Genomic DNA, 19653 nt, shown 5'->3' with positions numbered 1-19653 from the left:
CCAGAATGGACGTGCATGTGTGTGTACATCACTGGAAGGGTTCGGAGAAGCCAACATACAAAGCACAAGCGGCACATGGGCAATTCATTGCTGAGATAACAGTTACACATGACAGGATTTAGCTGATGCACTGCAGACAACGGGAAGAGTGGCTGTTGCTGTACGAAGAGCCTTGTGACTTCGCCTTAGGCACTCCTTGGTGCTCGGCTGAATCTGTGCCATGCCCCTCTTGGTGAGATTTGTGCCCAGTCCCCACTGAGGGCTGCTGTGCAAAAAGCACACGACACCTGCAATTCACTTCCATCTTCATAAATGCATAAATGGCAACTTTGTGGAGTACATAACAAGTTACGAGAGGTTCCAACAGGTAACACGTCGCTCCTTCACCAACAGCTGAGCGGGTCTGGCAGTCCCGGCACAGCCCTTTGCCAGCCCTGCAGCTGCCTGCTGAGCTTTCCCACCGGATCCCTGTGGTCAGGGCCGTCCAGCAGACCCCATGGTGGGGGCTCATGCCCTGGTGAGCAGCACCAACCTGCGGCTCCATCCATCCGAAGGGCTGAGTTTTGCTCTCGACTCTTCCCGGTCTTTCATTTAATCTCGCTGCGGTGTTCACTATGACAAGATCATTAGAAACCGAGTTAATGTTGCAGAGCTCTTCCTCCCGAGCAGTGTGTAACCACGCAGACGATGCCTGCAAGACAAGAGACTTAATTGCGTTCTGTCGGTATCCAGGGGGATGTCAGCCCGTCGAATTTAAAGCGAGGCGGGATGGGGGTGGGAAACGCACCTCCATTACTCACCCAGGTTGAATGAGGTTTCGGTTTTATTATCTCCTGAAATAGCCGGTGCCTGGGAGGTGCTGATTGAAGCCATTTGAAAACATGACAACATCCTTGGGACAATAGGTGTCTAATCTAATGAAGCCAGAATGCATTAGCTAAGAGCTGCGTAAAGCGAAGAAAATGCAATTAAAGCATTCCTGAGGACAGATGTCGACCTACGTAGGGGACACTGATATGAAGACGTCGGCAGAAGTCTAATGAAAATAAATGATCTGTTTGAAGCATTCCTCAAATCAATAATGGAGCCCGAGGCACTGCCTCTCCGCCCCGGTCCCAGGGCTGTCACCCCTTCCCCTCTGGTGATGCCTGCACTGGATGAGGTCGGGCTGGGGACAGCAGCACAAGGCTCCCCTGCTCCCCTGCTCCCCACCTCTCCCCACCTGAGCCCTTCCATCAGAACTCCTGTTTGTTTCCCAGCTCTGCCTGCAGGATCCTTCCTCAAGGACTAAACCAGAGAGGAGCACACAGCCATCTCCCAGTGCAGACATCCATGCACCGAGCCACGTTTTAGTTCCACCATCAGTAGTATCAACTTCTTGTTGTGTTTTGTATTTCAGGCTCCCAGACTGCCTCTGACCGATTTCCTTTCAGCCCCAGCTCTTCACTGACAGGGGAACCCTGACAGCACTTTGATGCGAGCCCATCCATCTCACTGTCTGTCTCCATGCTGGTGTAAAGACGCTGTGCATCTGCTGCAGCCTCCACTATGGTGTCTGCTGCCGGCAGGGCCCAGCAGTGCCCCACACCCGCTGTGATCCTGCACCCCTCCATCAACCGGGGCTCTGAGTGAGGGCTGTGACAGTTCACCTTCCCGTTGCAGCTGGGCCAAAGTAAGCAGCTCAATCATTCACATCTATCAACCAAAATACTTCCAACAGAATAAAAGAAAAGAAACCCTCCCCAAGCTGCCCAGGTTGCTGAGTGTGAGCTGGCTGCATTGCATGCCTGTGGCTCGGTGAGCTGCAGTGGTTGACGTGTGGGGCATTGTCCATGCACTGACAGTCCTGCCCCACATTACTTTCCACCTTTCTCCTTTTCTCATCACCTGGGTCGTCCTTTGGGCAAAAAAAAATGGGCAGAAAGCAGGAGCAGAGACTGCCAGGCTTTGCAGCACTTCCACAACAGGATTCCAGGCATTGTGCAGGAGTGGACTGCGGAAGGGCCATCTGCTGCTGCCTCCTAATCCCACCATCCGGCGCCCTGCCCGCTCCCTGCTCGCACCCTAACCCCGGCCCTGCTGCTCCCTGCTGCAGAGCTTTGGAGCTGCAGGTCCCCCATGCAGGGGACGATGCTCGGTGCCTGCAGAAGCGCAGGGGGTGCCGCTGTCACCTCCCCGCGTGTTTCAATAAATGGGAAGGGAGGAAACCTTCCTTTCCCTTATTATTCAACACAGATTGTGTTTTGCTCTCTCTCTCCCTCTCTGCTATATTGGAGCTGTGTCAAGGATGTGGGTTTTCCTGTTGTACTGCTATCGCGCACTTAGATAGAGACACCTTCCTCTCTAGACTCCTACCCCTGTTATAAATAGTCATTAAAAACACCCACTTCTGTAAACTGCTGGCAAAAGTAACTCGCGTCAAATCACGATCCTTTGGCAAGAGTTTTAACTGACAGCGACGAGTTTATTTCGAGAGCAAAGCCGTACTTTTGGGAGCTTGCTTCACTGTGCCACACCACCCCTGGCTGCGGTGCAGTGCGCCCTGACGCAGGTGCTCCCTGCAGGATGAACTGCTCTGCTCTGCACATGGCTCTAATGTGGACAGACTCAGGGAAACTCATCGTTTTGTGGAGAAACATGGCAGAGGTCAGCTTCCTTGTGAAATAATTCAAGTGGGAACCTGGACCTGCCCCAGCTGCGGGTGTTGTGCGCTTAACCAGGAGGAAATCATGGATGAGCTGATGCACAGGTCCCTCTGTCCCAGCAGCACCACGAGTGCTGTGCTGCACGTGGGCATGAGCACCCCTGGGTGCACCACGAGGAACCACCCCTCCGCAGCTACATGCAAGGAGCCCGAAGAGAGCAAGGCCAGAACGATTGCGTCCGGATCCCTGCTTATGAAATGACGGAGAGGGAATAACCCTGGTGCTGTTTCTCACAAGAACCTCTGTAATAATTCCGGTCCTCCTGCAAAGCTGCGTTACATCTTCGCTTAATTTGACTGCGCCTCGAAGCAGCCACAGCAGAAGCAGTCTGAGCCCCCGAGCCTGCTCCTCCCCAGAGACGCACAACGTCGCCCATTTACATACCACTCACCCGGGGAGCTCATATTTACAGTCGCAAACCGCTATTTATCCAGCACGCCAATTGCCATCACCCCAGAGCACCTAAATCTCACCAAAAGCATTTTCATTGCCCTATTCGTCTCTTCCTCTCCTGTTGGTTAATAGAATTCACTTGAAAGTATTTAACAGCGTAAACCCCCGCAGCTGAGTGCCGTTCCTGCGGCGGCTGTGTCCCCGGTGTGTGTTCCCAGGGCTCTGCACCAGCTCCTGGCTGCACACTTTTGCTTTGTCACACGTCAGCGGTGCCCTGGGGAGGTGCTCATGCCCTGCATCATGGCACTGAGTTGGTTTCACAGTGCCCTTCCTCTGCTGCTCATCTGGCCCTTACGAGACCATCCCGTGCTTCGCATCTTGCAGCAGCAAATGCAAAAGCCCCAGTGCTGCCCCAGCGCTGCCCTGAGCACCCGGCCAACAGACACAGCATTTCCCCCAGGGAGAGCATCAACCAGAACAGGCCTCATTACAGAGAACATGCTCACAGAATAACCTGAATTGCACAGTTCTAAATCCTTACCCAAATGCGCAAGGCTTCTCCGAAGCAGGTCTTTGTAACAGATGATCTAGGGCTCTAGAGGGGATAAGATGCTGCTGCTTTATTTCAGCTCCATTATGGAATTTAAATACTGTGCAAGTTAATGGAGATGTTTATGCCTGCACATAAAGCAGCGAGCTGTGCTCCATCCCGCTGTGCAGCGACAGCAGCTTGCTCCCTGCTGCCAGGTTCAGGGGGGGGAGCGGTGCCACGCAGCCCCAGGCACCGGGGGGGCCTCTCCTTGCACAGCCCCGTGTCTGGAGGGAAATATTAAATTGACCATTTGCAAAGTGTGACTTAATGACCATCCGTGCTTAGCAGCACCCCCAAGCCTGGGGTGGAAGCATCGCTAATGAATGCCTTTGCTCAGCTGTCGCCAATTCCCTGCACTTCGTGCAGTTTCTCTCATCTAATGAACATTTGATTCGGTGTGATACACACATGCATGCGCCCACGGGGTCCCTCCAGGATGGCTCACTGCTTCTGCAGCTCCGTTCGAAACAGGAAACCCCTGGGCTGTCCCAGGAGGTGCCAGCACTGGTGCTCTGGGCGGTCCTAGCTGGTCCCTCGCCCCCAGCTGCCCACCTGCTGCAGCAGCCCACCAGCCCCTGCACAGTGAGCCCATGCAGAGCACCCGGGGACACCCCCTGTGATGGCATTTCATGGTCACAGGAGCAACCAAGCTCCCCTTACCCCACGTTTTGCTCTTCTTCTTTCTCCCTTTGCCACCTGATGTGTGCCCCCAGCTTGCAGCAAGCAGCTGGAGGAGGATGCGTGTCCCCCACCGCAGGTGTGCTGTGCTTCCAAACAATGCACCGAGCTGAAAAGCCACGCTGGGGGCACGGCTGCTGGCAGCCCGCGGGCTCCCGCTGTCGGGGCTCATTGCATGGCAGATTGTTGGAATGCATCCAAGAGCAAGGCAGGCGAAGGGCCAGCGCTGATCCCCAAGGTGCGGCCGTGCAGCAGAGCCCAGGGATGGAGCTGCACCCCCCGACCCCGTTCCGCTGCTTTTGTTTGCGCCCATCAGCCGTGGGACGGCAGCCCCTGCGCCGAGCGATAACGGCTTCGCTTTGTCTGATGCTGAAGGTGCTTGTCAACCCCAGCGAGATAAAAAGGCCAAACACATTTATAATCGTGTAATTAAATGGCTCCTGTGCCTTCCAGGCGTCTCTCGCAGCTGGGCAGATGGTTTAGCACCAGCAGTGACATGCTGATGGCACTGCACTGGGATGCATGGCCAGTTCCTGCTGCTCCTTGGCCAGGGGTCCCACCAGGTGGCCCCGCTGTCCCCATGGGGCCACGTCCCTTCGCTGTGTCCCTGTCCCAGCCCCAGCACGAGGGTGAGGAGCTGCGGGTCCCTGCAGGCTCTGCTCTGCGCTGAGCAGCTCAAGCATTGCACTCATGTCCCATGGCTTCAGTCAGTGTCATGTAAGTGGGTTTTGCTGGGAAACGGGGAGGGAAAGGCCTGGGCTGATGCTATACAAAGTTCTAAACAGCTGAACAGAACCCTAACTACTCTCTCTTAGACTTTCTTATCACGACCCCACTGACTGCGAGGTTAATCCATTAACCACGCATTTTCTACGTTTGCAATTAGCAAAACAGAGCACAGGAGCTGGAAGCGCCGCAGGGAGGAGGTGGGCATGGGGAGCTCCTGCTGAAGGCAAACCCCGGAGCTGTGGGACGTGCACCCCATGTGCAGGCAATGCCCAGAGCTGCTACCCTGTTTGCAGGGCCCAGGCTCCGGCCATGCAACAGCCCCAGATGTGCCATGGCACCAGGGAGGGCAGAGGTGGGGGGAATAGGGGGACACTGACAAGAGGAGGGATGGTGCATCCGTTCCTGTGACACTTGAAGTGGCAGATCACTGATTATGATGATAGATGGCATCGGTTCATCCTGATAATTAGCAGTCGTTCTTCTTTAAATGGAACCCTCCCTCCAGAGCCAGGTTTTTTGAAATGTTCCCTGGGCATGGCTCTCCCTTGCCCCCCCCCCCCAGCCCCTTTCTCAGGCTGCTTTGCCACCCGCCTGCCCACAGACCTCAGAGGGGAGCAGAAGGCAACAGTGGTCTGTGGGAAAACAAAGACTAACGCCCCACTTTGACCAATAAAAGACCTTAGGATATGTGACCAAGGGATTGTTATGCAGGTATAAAAGGTTGTAAGCACGTACAGTAAAGGGTCTTTGTCCTGCACTAACAACGGAGTCCGTGCCTCAATGGCCACAGTGGCCCAAAGGGAGGTGGGACAAGGCAAACAGCAAGGTGACAGATGCTGCTGTCCTTGGAGAGCCAGGACATGATATTCCAGATGTTTTCCAGAGCTTCCTCAAAGACACTGCACGTGTCAGAGGCTGATACATGCACTGCTGGATACACAGACACATGCACAGCTGCAGCCCAGGCTGGAAACTCCCCCTCATACCTGCAAGGACTGGGATTAGATCATGAGACGTTTGCTTGGGTCTGTTGTGCAGAAAATATTCAGCCCACTCAGCTCCACCAGCAGAGGATGGGGGGAGGGGGGAAGAAAGGAGCAGAAGCTTCAATGTCAGCCCGTGCAATCCATCACTGCAGTAGGGCAGGCGTAAAGCAGGGAGCAATAAGTCATGCAGACAAAGCTTCCAGCTCAGAGCAGGACACGCTGACACCGCGCAGTGCAACTGCGTGACCCAATAAGCCCCAAAAATCTGCCTCCCTCATAGATAATGCATGGACCTGGGCGTGCCACAGGGGGTGATGGAGTCCCCTGGCCCCACTGCATGCCCCTACCCCATGCTGGAAGCATCCCACTCCCAGCCCAGCAGCATGATGGTAGCCAAACCCCATCCCTACCAGGAAAGTCACCAAAAAAAAAAGGGAAAACATCACCCACAGAGCCCCAGGAGACAGCAGCACAGGTAAAGCCTGAGCAACAAGCACCTCTGATGGCTGCAACCCGCTATTCACAGCCCTGCTTCAGAGCTCTAATTGTTTCTTTATAGTGCCAATATAGCCCTGGCCGGGCTCCTAGTGAAGATTGGCTGAATTAATTGATCGACAGAAGGCAAATAGACTTCACCCGGTTTAAGCACCCATTCAGTTCCCTTTTCGGAGCAGCTGTCACTGTTGTCAGCGCGCTGCAACGAGGCTTTGTGCACGCTCCTTGGCACTAAGCAGCCTAAGAAAAAGAGAAGGAATGGGAACTGCTGAATTAGAGGCTGAATTATTTCTAAATATTACCGTTTGTGCAGTGTTTGCATTTAACATGCTAGCCATACACTGCTTGCCTTTCCCCAGTTAAACAGTTTATTGCGTGCCTTGAGTGCAGGAACTCACCAATGCTTTCCCTCTGCTCCATGTGAGCTCCCTGGGGAGGGGGTTGATCCCTGCCATCCCTATGGTCCTGCAGGGCCAAGCCTCTCCCTCCTCAAAACACACCAGCTGCACTCATTAAACAACTTTATTTTTTTCTTCCCTTATGGAAATATCAGAAGCAAAAAAGCACCACTGCATCCTCGGCAGAAGGAGCAGGAGCTCACTTGCTATTTAATTAAACAAGGCATCATTTTACACCTGGCTACTGCTTAAGCTTTGCATGACCTGGCACCTGGCACCCCTGCTGACACTGCACTTTGTATCAGGATACCTGAAATAACCCACACAGACAAGCCAGGGCAGAATTAGTGTTGTTTTTACTTCGGTATTTAGGCATCTCGTTATTGCAGTCTTCAAACATAGTTCAATAAATACAAAATTAACAAAAATGTCAATAGATCTTTATTACCATCTATTATTATTATTATTATTCCAAACCAACAGTGATTCCCTGGAGATGTCTGACTATAGCTCAAACATTGAATGTACACAGTGTCCCTTATGATCTTATATTACATTGGTTTCAAGCTTATAAAAATATATATTGACTTCTCAAGTATGTATTTACAGTATATAACACGTGGTTAATGACTATCAAAAAGCAGCTGGAGGTGAACCAACGTGATCTGGGCTGACTCTGCCTCTACTCCTGGCTGCAGGAAACTGTCCCGGAGAGGAGACGCCCTTCTGCCCACGGGGAAAGCAGGGCTCAGCATGAGGGGGGAGGATTTGCAAAGAGGAATTTTTCCAGGATGTGCAGAGAACTCCCGAGGAGAAGCCGCGCTGTGCCTCTTCTCCCTGGCCAAGAGGAACATCTAGTGGAGACATCCTTAGGAATACAAGGAGCAGCCCAGCAACAGGAGGCTGCACGAGAACAGAGAGCGCTGGGCTGAATGCAGACAGAGGGGAACAAGGCCCCAGGGACCATGTGTGCATGTGGGGCTGATGCTGCTCGGGGTGGGATGGGGGTCCAGGGACGCCAACCCTAGTGATTTCCTGCAAGAGTTCAGCAGAAACCTAAAGATGCAAACCCAAGCCACCTGCCAGCTCAAGCACCTCACCAAGTGCTCCTCCCTCGCTCTTCTCCAACCCAGTCACCTGGTGCAGGTGGGCTGAGCTCTGCCCTGTGCCCTCCTGAGCACCGGTGTGATGTGCTGGGGGAGCTCTGCCCACCTTGCATGGATGGGCTGAGAGCATCTCCTTCTGAGGCATTTCCCTTGGTCGAGCAGCTGCACAACAGCGCTGCTAATTAATTTAATTATAAGGCATTGAATACTTCCCCAAAGAGGAGGTGCTGAGAGGGCACGAGTTAATTTTAAAATCGTAGCAACAATTTGTAACTTAATCTGCTTGGCTGATTATCTTCAGGGCTGAGAGGGCTCGCTTACAGGTGTGCACTGGTGCCACCTGCGAGGCCATGAAGCACACTCCCATTGCATGAAGGAGGAACCAGGACAGCCACCATGCATTGCTCCTACCCTGGCCCCAGAATGATGCTGCTGGGGAGAAACAGCCCTGAAACACTGCATCCCCCATCACAGGAAGTCAGGAAAGTAATTAAACACGGGATTTCTTTGGGGAGCAGCTAGAGAATGCAGTACAGGAGCTGGATTCTGCAGGGGAAACGCTCATGAAGTGATTGAAAAATGGCCTCATTTTAATTGGAGTGCTCCAGTGCAGAGCCAGCATGCAATTGCTCAGCCATGTGGATGAGGGAGCTTTGTGAACTCACTGCTGAGGAAGGACAAGGACAAGGACTTCCCCTTCCTCACCCCAACATTCCCCTTTCCCTCTGCAGGGAATGCAGACAGCGCATCAGAGCTCGCCAGGTCTGTCGCCTTTGTCAGCGTTGCCTTTGGTTGTAGGTTCTTAAATGACAAATAAAACCCGAGAGCATTCCCAAGGAATAACATTTAATCTGTTAGAAAGGCAACTTCACTCTCTCATCTACCTTTTTTGCCAAGAATCTGTTACTCTCGGGCACTTCTGTGCAGCTGTGCACGCATCCCTACACCTGACCTTGCTCACCAGGCACCCAGGGACCTGCACTGCCCCCGTCACTGCACAGACACAGGGAACGCTCAAGCAGGAGCACCCAGCACCTCCCAGCTGCTCCAAGGAGATGACAGCACCCATGGACTCCCGGCACATCTGTGGCCAGAGGCTTCAGCCTGCAGTTCCTCAGCCTCCCCCAATGGGTCAGATGGGTGTTATAGAGATTGGGGCACCTCCCCAGTGATTTCCCCAGTTGCTGATTGCTGTTCCTATTCCCAAAGCTCCATTCTGTTTTGCTAGCTTCACTTCCTCACCATTGGACTTGAGATGCTCAGAGCCCTCAGCACCTTCATAGAATCATACAGTCATTAAGGTTCGAAGAGACCACTAAGATCATCTCGTCCGACCTCCCTGCACATTGCAGACCCCAGATAAGGTCTTGTGTGTGCTCATGGCCGGCTGCTCTCCAGCCCCTGGAGCACTGTGGCACCATGCCACCCTGCACCCAGCCCATCCTGCAGCCACCTCCACGCAGGAGGGACAGGGGCAGGAGATGTGGGATCAGAAATCACGTTGGTTCAGCTCCCTGCCTAGAGAACTCTAATATACTTTCTCTATAGATAAAATGTAAACATAACGAGCATACAAATTGCACTTGATCCTTGGGATCTGGCATTTCTACCAAACGAAGGTTTCAGTTCACAATTATTACTCCTCTGGGTGTGACACGGCAGGATGCTGGCAACGACCCGGACCCGACAACGGCAAAACCTAAAGGCAAATTATTTCTGTAAACAAACAAAAAAAAATGACCAAATGGCATTGGGGAATGCTGTCCAAACTGCAGAAGGAGAGCACCGAGAGCTGGCGGCAGCTCACTGCGGCATTGCCTGCAAATGGCAACACAAGGCAGAAAAAGGAGAAGTATACTTAGCCAGCACCTTCTTGACACCTCTTGCTGGTGTTCAGCCAAAGAGCCCTGATCTCCAATGCAATCACCTTGAAATAGATGAGCAAAGTTAAACCGTGTTGTCTTGAGCACTCACGGCCCTGGTGTGAGCAGCCAAGCCAGAGGGCTCCGAGGGCACAACATTGTGCTGGTTTGGAGGAACCCAACAGGAACGGGGCTTTGCTGAACAAAAGCTGGATCCCTAAAGCAACTGTGGAGGCTGTGGGGCCATGATACAGATGTGACCTCATTCTGGGCAGGCTGTGTCAGAGCCCTGCAGCTCACTGCCTTTTAAATGCATCCCCTTGGCGCAGGTTAGCTGCAGAAGATCTGAATCCTACGCATACGGATTTCCAACTGCACTGTGAGCACCTTCTACGGCATTCATTCCTTTTGTAAATCTTTGTCTTTCGTCATTAATAATTCACTTGCAATACGTACAGATGAGAACAAAAGGCCTACAAAGCTCTGCACAAGGCTGCGAAGACCCATTTAATTAACTAACTTCAAAGAAACCTTGTATTGTTAAGCAGATGCTATTTATGCCTTCTGTCACGGATTGGGCCTGTAGCAGAAATGCCAGTGCACGAGGCACGCCGTGCAGAGCTGCTACAAAACAAAGCGCTGTGTCCCCACCTGGCGCCCAGCAGCACCCCCAGCTCCATCCTTTGGCCATGCAGCAATGCTCTGTTTCCCTCTGCAGGACGGGGCCCTTCAGCACCGACCTAATCCAGCTAAACCCATCCTCTTTCCCACTGGTTATTTCTACACCGCTGCCCTGAGCCATGGTACAGTGCTGGGACTGCAAAGCGAGCAAGGCTGCTAGCAGGCCTCACGGGGTCTGCGTTAGTGCTGGGGGTGACCAGACCCCTCCACTTTTTCAGACTCCTAAAGACATCTCCTGCCTGCAAGGAGCAGCTTGCCACCATGGGCACACCTCTCTTCCCCTGCCCACCTGCATCACATCTCTCCCAGTGCCATCGTGCTTCCCCACCACCAGCGAGGCATGATACAGGATGCCTGCAAGACATTGCAAGGCAGGAAGCAGGGAAGAAAAGGGGCTGAAGGAGCATCAGCTGCTTTAGCATCAGCCCTGCAAGGGCAGCCAGTTCCTGCCCACTGCTACTCTGCTTTGGAAGTCCCCATCCCACCTGGTGGGAATGATAGACTGGGACCTGCACAAAAAGCAGCAAAAGCTGAAAGCATCAGAGGGGCAGCCCAAGGCTCCTCTGCTCGCCCTCCCTTGGCTGTGGCTGTCTTGATCAAAGCTTTCCATTTCCCCCTCTGAAACTATCTTGTCAAGAGCACCTTCCAAACATTCAGCTCTGCGCTTTGGCGGGGAACGTTTGTTTCCATTCACTGACAGTGGTGTCAGGATTCAGCAAGGTGACTCTTGGAGCGGAAGGGACGTGGCTGGGACAGAGCTTCCTTCCAGTGTGCCAGATGGGCAAAGTCACCTTCCTGAAGCTGGGCGCTGGGCGTGAGCCTCTAAAAATAAAAGCAATAAAAGCTCCTGGTGGGGTTGGTAGAAGATGTCAGCCTGTATAAAAATACCCATGGATTTCACCAGTAGGATGCTAGATAGGAAAATGCTGTCAGTTCTGGATGAAGACAGCGCAGAAATGTTCATCCACCCTGTTCACCTAGTTACCATGTGAAATGGCTTCATTACAGTTTGACTCATCTTACAGAGCAGCGATGGGGAGAACCACAGCCGCCCAAGCACACTGTGCATGGTGCCTTGGGAACGCTTAGCTTCCCCAGCACAGGGGATGGGACGCCCTGCCCTCTTACCACGTGGAACGACTCATCTGGCAGCAGCCCACAGGATCCCACATCCCACCCAAAACAGTGAGGTTTCCGAGATTTGGTCCAGCATGGGCCAGCACCTCCTCCTGCTCTGCTGGTCCGTGCTCCGTGTCACACCTGCACGCCCCGGCCATGCATCTGGATCACCTGGGCCCGCAGGGTCTGGATGCCACTCAGGATGGTCTTCTGGTGCTCCGCCTGCGTGATCCCCAGGCTCAAGACGTCTCTGAAAAATATACCCCGTGTCAGGAGAACAACCCTAACCTCAGCCTCCTGTGCTGACTACTCTCCAGGAATGGGCAGTGTGAATTTTGGACCACTGGGCTACCTGCAGGAGTAAGAAAACCCACAGTGCATTGTCCCAGCTGAACAGTATGGACCTTGGCAGGAGCCTGGGGGTGACATGAGCCCACAGCACATGACAGTTTCCAACACAGCCGCTGGACCTGGAGGCCCTGTGCTGCCCACAGTGCCATCTGTCTGCAAATCGCTCCTCCATCTGACCCTGTTCTGTCTATGGGCCAGGTAACAATCAACTCCTGCCAGAAATTAGGGGTTAAAATCCCAAACCACAGCTCCAAAACGCAGCAGCTGAACTGCACAGCACATGCAACCAAAGCCACACCAATGAGCCCTTGGCAGACACTTTGGGAAGATCTGCCCTCTCCATAAGCCACAAATGGCCGTAATTTAGAAACCCCAAAAAGTTCCGCTTAAACTGAACCCAGCAACACCAAGCTGCAGCCTGACCCTCTCACTTACTGCGCTGTCATCCTGGCCACGGACTCCAGGTAGCAGCAGCCCGCAGCAGTGAAGTTATCCCGGTACCTGCCCATCCCTATCGCTTCCAGCCACTCTCCAACAGAGCTGAACGCCGGGAAAACCGCAAAGGAGTGCTCAGCGAGGGGCACGGTGCTGCGGGACCTGCGGGAAGAAGGGAGGTGAGGGGCAGCGGGGACCATAGCAGGGACTGAGCCCCATGGGCACAGGGGACAGGAGGGCAACCTGGTGCATGGAGGTGGCTCCGGGCTCTGCAGCATCTTGCTGAGGACGTCGTGGATGTGGGAGAACTTGGGGCGCTGGCTGCGCTCCTTCTGCCAGCAGTCCAGCATCAGCTGGTGCAGTGGTGGCTGGCAGTGTGCCGGGGCGGGCAGGCGGAAGCCGTCCTCCACCGCCTTCATCACCTGCACGGCGGGGCAGAGAGGTGAAGGGATGGTGAATACAAATGGCACCAAGCACGGCGAGCCAAAGCGAAGGCAAGCTGCCCACCGGCCATACAGCGACATCAGGCACGCGGCCGGGGCACTCACATCCTGGTGGGACATGTCCCAGTAGGGTCTCTCGCCATAGGACATCACTTCCCACATGACGATGCCAAAGCTCCACACGTCGCTGGCTGGGCTGAAGTGGTGGTACTGGATGGCTTCAGGGGCTGACCACAGCACCAGGCTCTTCCCACGCTGCCGGGCAGAAAAAGGAGAGAAATGGGGTTGTCACATAGGACAGAAAGTGACACATGTGATGCCCGTGCCCATCCTGTGCATCCTCACCCTGTATACCACGTGCAGCTTTAATACTGATAACTTGTGCCTCCATTTATTCTAAAATGGTCGTGCAATGGCATGCTGCACGGGAAGGCGAGTCCTGAAATATTAATGGCAAGGAGAAAGGCTCTGGGAAGAGCTGATGGCATTTTATACATTAATATTTAACGAAAGCCATCTCAGAGCTGCACAAACATTCAGCTCCTCCACCCCGGCTGCTCTCCTGTAATTAGCAACCCTGTCCTCCACCTCTGCAGAACCCTCTGGATGCACAGGGGGAAGCAGGTGACAGACATCGCAGCTAATTGTAATTAACAGCAGAGAGACCTCAACCCCCAAGCTACCAGCTGGGCTCCCTGTGCCATGGAAAGGCTTCTCCCGAGCTCTGTGGGTTGCTCAGCGCTTGGTCCCCTTTCACCACAATCTCTCTAGGATGGGGATGCTTTCCCCAAGGTCTCCTTGGAGCTCATGATAAAGGCTGAAAAAATACTTCTCTGAGATTCTTTCTGCTATCAGCCTGCTCAGAGCTGGCAGCAAAGTGCAGTTCCTGACAGAGCGTGGGCTGAACCCCATGGCCAGGCCTTTCTCCCCGGGACAGTGGTGCCCAGCACTGAGACACAGCAGCAGGTACCTGCAGCCAGGCACACCTCCTCGGCACTGCCCACACACCCCCTGCAAACAATAAGGGCTGAGCTGAGTGCAGAATTGGGGCTTTTTGAAACCTCTGCGCCTGGTTAATGCGATGCGCTAACAGGTTCAGCTGCGACAGGGTGAGCTGCTGAGGAGCGAGCGCGAAGCGAGCGGAACTTACGTTCTTAATTGGAAACAACGAACTTCATTATGAATGACAAATCAGAGCTAATGAAGCTCGAGGCTGCTCACCCACAGAGCCATGCAGTGGGGGCAGGTCCCCAGCCAAACACATTCCATGCCCAAACACTATTCCGAAAGGCGCCTTACCATGGTGGAGAAGATGGTCTCCATCTTATCTTCCTGCGGCCGTCTGAATCCCGTGATTTTGCAAGCCAGGCTGCTGTTCACCAGGACTTTGTGGGCAGCCAGACTTTTGTGTATGTAACCCATCTCCGCCAGGTACTTCATGCCAGCAGCGATGCCCTGCAACATGCTGAGGAGCTGGCTGGCCGTGAGCTGGCCCTCGTGTTTCTGCAAAATTACAACAAGAAAAAAAAGAAATAAAGGAGGAGGAGGAAAAAGCTGGAGCTGAGCGATGCCTGCTGAAGCCTGAGCAGGTGACGGAGCCCAGCAGTTAGCACTCACCCTGAGGAAAGAGTCCAGCACTCCGTTCCCCATGTACTCCATCACTATCATCATGGTGTTCCCTGCACAGACAGACAAGGAGCGCCGTGTGAGTGCTGCTGCAGGTTGCACAAAGCACAACTCCCAGCCCTCCAACCTCCCAGCCTGCACATACAGGACGTTTGCTAGATTTTCCACGTGGGATTTTCGGTCACTAACTCCACCGGTGAGGCAATGTACGTGACCAGTAGGGATGGGTGAGGGAGGGATGGCAAGGCTTGCTGATGGGAAGCAATGGTGCTTTGGCACCGCTGTGCACGTGCACTAGGACTTGTGCAGCATTGCTAAGGGAGGAGCTCATGCTGGAAGGTGCTTCACAGCAAAGACGTGATTTTCTCCTTCTGAATTATCGTAACCAAGAGACGCACGGAGCTCCAGCGCATTGCTGGGCTTCCTGCACCCTGACAGCATGGCCACAGAATGAGCTCTGCCGGCGTTAATGAAGCGCAACAAAGGGAAGATCTGGCTAAAAGGAATGGAAACACAATTGCCAAGAGGAAATTCTCATTAGGTGAAGAGTTTGTTCTCATTTCTCCAGCTGTTCTGGAAAGCCTGGTACAAAGTCAAGCATTTTCTTCAAAGACGGTGACATGGGCACAGGCTCACATAACACGGATTTATCCAAGAGCAGGATGAAGTGCTCCTGGGGAGTCTGCATCTCTTGACAAGACGAGATCATTTCAAATAAATATGTCACTTACTGAATTACACAAAAGCAGCCAGCTCGGCCCCAAACTCAGGGCAGAGATACTTCCTCACATAGTGAAGGGCTGCTTCAAGTCGCTGCACGTGCTCACATGCCTTTGGATTTACACCAATACCCATTTAACGCAGCACTGCAGAGCAGCTCAGCACACACTCCCACGAGGGCTGGGAGCAGTTGGCCTCATCTGTTTCACCGTCACCACCTCCCTCCAATTTGCTTTTATTAAAAGCACGCTGTTGTGCTGCTAAGCCAGTCCTACTTCTCGGATTTATTAATCTAGCTGCAAGCATCTTATTAACCATCAGAGTGCTAAAATAGTTAACACTTGATTTCCAGAGAACAACAGCACTGCACTCGCAGCACCAGGGCATCGCTCTCCAAAGCATCAGCTTTAGCACACTGCCCAAAATCTGCGGTGCATCACCAACATCAGCATCCTTGCACTTTCTCAGAGGGCAACCAGGATGCCATCGCCCCCTGACACCGCAGTGCTGCTGTGAAAGGTTCCAGCACTCTTTTCTGTGCTTCTCCAGCAGCACGAGACATTTCTTGAGTATAAAATACCTGGCTCCATCATTTCCATGCTGATGGAGTCCCGGAGCCTGCTAGCATAGCGCTGTGCAGGGCTCTGTGGGTCAGCAGCACGGCTACCACCGTGCAGAGACACTCCTGCTACGTGGGAAAGTTGTTGGGAAAAAGGAAAGAAAGGTGCAGAAATGCCTTGCATGGTAAAACCACAGACTGGTTTGCACACCACGCCTTTATCACGCGGTGCTGATGTTGTGCCCCGTGCAAGGGTGCTGGATCTGCCCTGCACAAAGGGCACTGCACGCAGGGTGACTGCACACCCCCTGAACCACAGCACGCCATGCAGGCAGGGCAGGGCTTCCACGCTCTGCAACCACACAGCCTCACCCTCCAAAGTGGGGAACGAGCAAACTGGGATTTGGGGGCTGAAAATGAGAGGGCAAATGGCAAAGCCACCTCAGGTTGAACATACTGAAAAAAATTGATATACATAGATAGACATACACACACGTATGTGAAAATTGAAACTAAAAAAGCCATCCTACACAGAGATCCCTCGTGAATGCACTGCAACAGCCAGCCCTTGCCAGCAGATACAAACGGGATAATAACGCAGAGTAGAGGGTGGGTTTTGCTGGGTCCCCTGGGAAGCACAAACCCCGCTGTTGCCCCGTGCAGCCCCTTTACCTCTGGTGATGACCCCCTCCAGCCGGATGACGTTGGCGTGGTCGAACTGGCCCATGGTGCACGCCTTGGCCAGGAAGCAGCGCTGCTGCTTGGCGGAGCAGCCGGCCCGCAGCGTCTGGATGGCCACCGGCAGCTCCCGCTTGCTGGGCAGCTTCAGGCAGCCCCGGCAGATCTCGCCGAACTCTCCTGCATGGCACAAAAGAGGGGGTGAGTAGGATCCCCACCGGGACATCCCTGCATTCCCAGAGGGCCCCGCGGCACCGCTTGCACATCGCTGCACCGGATCTCTGTTATTTGCAGACCGTGAAGGGAGGAGCAGCGGTGTGCAAGGGCGATGCTGTCACAGAGTGCTCTGAGGACGGGTACAGCGCCCGCTGCAAAGCGGAGGGCAGCAGTCCTGAAGGATTTCCCCGTCGGAGTTATCTCCTTTGCTTTGGGAACACACAGTGCAGCTCTCCAGCACAAGCCATGCGTCTCACTGTGTGCACAAGACAGACCTCATCATTAACCGGAGGATTTGTCAGACCTCAGCCATGCACAGAGCCCTGCCTGCATGCAGCTTTCCCCCTGCTGTCCGCTGTGCTGCCTTCCCTGACCCCACAACCCTGCACACAAGTTCTGCATCAGCACGTGACGCTAAAAAACACAAATGCAATGCCTCTCCTTCCTCCTCTTGGTCTCCAAGCTATATTCTCCCCATGCTCTGCTCAAGGGCATACTGGATGCTTTTCCATGAAAAGATCAACCCCCAGCCACTGCGCTCACGCTCCCTGGGTCCAGCCCCTTCTTCTTCCAAGCACAGCAAGCACAGCTCTGCTTTGCACAGCAACAAAGCACTGCAGGACATGGAGCATTCGAGCAGCACCTGGGGCTGAGCACCCCGCTCCTCACAGCCATGTGCTAAGCAACAGGAGCTACCAAATTCATAGCAAAAGTAAAAGGCCAATATTGGCTTTACACTAAAAAAAAAAAAAAAAGTGTAGATCTGAAAAGCTTTATTGATCTGAAAGCCAGGTGCTTGTTAGGTCAGCAGCGAGACTAATGCACTCCTAAATTCTTTATATTTAAACATCTCCCTGACTAATTTCTTTCTTGATCTCTCAAACACCGATGTGTTTCTGGAAGCGATGTGGGACTGTGGGCCCAGCAGCACCCAGATGACTTCTGCTGCTCCTTCCACTGCTGCCCCCAGAGCTGGAGGGCAACCCCCCCCACCCCAGCCCACCCTCCACCTCTTCTTTTTCTGCAGCTGAATTTCTTTTTAGGAAAGAAAAAAAAAATGACAAAGAATAATAGTGTTTCCCGTGTTCTGGCGCACACTAGCGATTAAAGCTCTAGGGCCCAGCGTGGGGATTTTAATTTGCTTTTAAGTTTTAGGCACTGAGGTTGATGAAAATCAATAAATCATTAAGTTCACATATTTATAAATAGCTCCTGTGCTGCTGTCAGCCTGCCCAGATGCAGATCACTGCTGATGCCTCTGGTGCGCGCCTCACTCCGTTGGCTGTACATAGTGCCACAGCAAAACAAACCAGAATGGGAAATCCAGCTGCAGGACAACACACCAACCCCATGCCCAGAGCTGTGAGAAGGGATGATGGGGGGATGGGGATGGAGGGTGAGGAGCTGCCCAGGATGGCGCTGGCAGGCAGTGGCCGAGCAGGGGATGATGCACAGGGACGCAATACTGGAACCTGCCTGTCCCGATGACCCTCTCGATTTTAATACTGGCGTTATCCAGCTCTTTGGCAAAGAGGTGCACAGCCTGCATGGGATCTTCACAAGTGTCTGGGTCAATGTATGTCCTCCTGGTTGGTATTTTAACTGCAGCAAAGCAGGGAAACACACAGAGCTCATGAGGGAGGCTCACCTGCACAAAATGGGGTGACACCGCGCTCCCCTGGCTCTGCTCTGCACAGAACACCCCCAAGGGCAGTGTCAAGATCAGAGGAAAGAAGCCCCAGTGCATCCCAACAGCATGTGGGCACCCGAAACGCTCCAGGGAGCAGGGGAGCCTGTGTGCACTGAGCAGACGTATGCCAGGCACTGGAGAAGCTCATCCATTCCAACAATGGAATTTCCTCTGACAACCGTTGTCTGTAAAATTACTGCTGCTCAGTCACCAGGAATAGCCCCAGCAAACAATGCTGTGTTCTCCTACAGCCGTTTGTAAAAAGCTGATGGAATAATTTACGTGGCTCAGAGATTGCCAAGAGCATCCCCACCCCCCAGGCACACCAGTGCCCTGCTGGAGGACGGACGGCGCGTACGGAGCTGCTGCTCCCACCACCCACAGAGAGCATCACTGAACCCGGCCCTGCACAAGTAGCGTGGGTGGCAACACTTCAACAGCAAAGGGTCAGGGCTGCGTGATGGAGAGTTGGGCTGTTAATAGCAATAGCAATTAATCGCAGTAAATACGGGGACCCCACCGGCCATACTAACCAAGCTGGCCAGACTGCACTTACAGTGGAAGTAGAGCTCCTCGTCTCCATCCTGGCTGGCTTTGCTGTACCCACACTGCCTGCGATGAGAATTAGGATACGTGTCATTGCCTGCGGCAGCCTCCCATGGGGCACTAAAGTCAATGGAGCCCAGTGCCCACGCTTAGAGCCAGTGCTGCCCAGAGAGCTGTGGTGCCCCATCCCTGGAGGTGCCCAAGGCCATGGATGGGGCCCTGGGAAGCCTGAGCTGGTGGGGGGCAGCCAGCCCATGGCAGGAGGGTTGGAGCGGGATGATCTTTAACATCCCTTCCAACCTAAGCCATTCTATCAGTCTGTGGCACCGGGAACGGCTTTGGACAGCCACCAACCCACTCACCTCCTCCAGACCATCATGCCGACCACCATGGACACCAGCACCGTCAGCCCTGCGATGGCCACCACTATGATGATAAGGACAGGATTCTGCTCGCTTGAGGCCACTGTCACTGCCAGGAGGGAAGCAGAGACGTCACCATCACGCCTAGGGCACGTCCCATGTCCCACACCTCTCTGTGCCAGCCTGTGTCCTCCAGTAAGGCTGGGGATGACCCATCAGTAGTGCCAGGCTTCTGCTCCCCATCCTCCCAACAATTCACACCCTGGGTCAGTTTGTGACACCA

The 19653-nt window shown here is 53.8% G+C and overlaps 1 protein-coding gene across 2 annotated transcripts in view; it reads right to left on the bottom strand.

The window, feature by feature from the left end:
* The window catches only part of EPHA10 (EPH receptor A10), a 34469-nt gene continuing 22130 nt past the window's right edge, over positions 7315 to 19653 (bottom strand). Inside the window, exons 8-17 of one of the 2 annotated variants that reach the window (XM_021375480.1) lie at positions 19371 to 19479; positions 19019 to 19074; positions 18249 to 18374; positions 16551 to 16736; positions 14591 to 14652; positions 14273 to 14476; positions 13079 to 13228; positions 12774 to 12952; positions 12531 to 12692; positions 7315 to 11994 (exon numbers count right to left, since the gene is read on the bottom strand). In XM_021375480.1, coding sequence (XP_021231155.1) covers positions 11880 to 11994; positions 12531 to 12692; positions 12774 to 12952; positions 13079 to 13228; positions 14273 to 14476; positions 14591 to 14652; positions 16551 to 16736; positions 18249 to 18374; positions 19019 to 19074; positions 19371 to 19479 — 1349 coding nt within the window. In that variant the 3' untranslated portion in view covers positions 7315 to 11879. Of the gene's footprint in view, positions 11995 to 12530; positions 12693 to 12773; positions 12953 to 13078; positions 13229 to 14272; positions 14653 to 16550; positions 16737 to 18248; positions 18375 to 19018; positions 19075 to 19370; positions 19480 to 19653 lie in introns of both variants that reach the window. The other variant, XM_021375481.1, reaches the window with a different exon arrangement.

Source organism: Numida meleagris, chromosome 22 (assembly GCF_002078875.1).
Source record: "Numida meleagris isolate 19003 breed g44 Domestic line chromosome 22, NumMel1.0, whole genome shotgun sequence".
NCBI lineage: Eukaryota > Metazoa > Chordata > Aves > Galliformes > Numididae > Numida > Numida meleagris.
The sequence above is the reverse complement of the archived record's forward strand: the minus strand, read 5'-3'. Positions and strand labels throughout refer to the sequence as shown.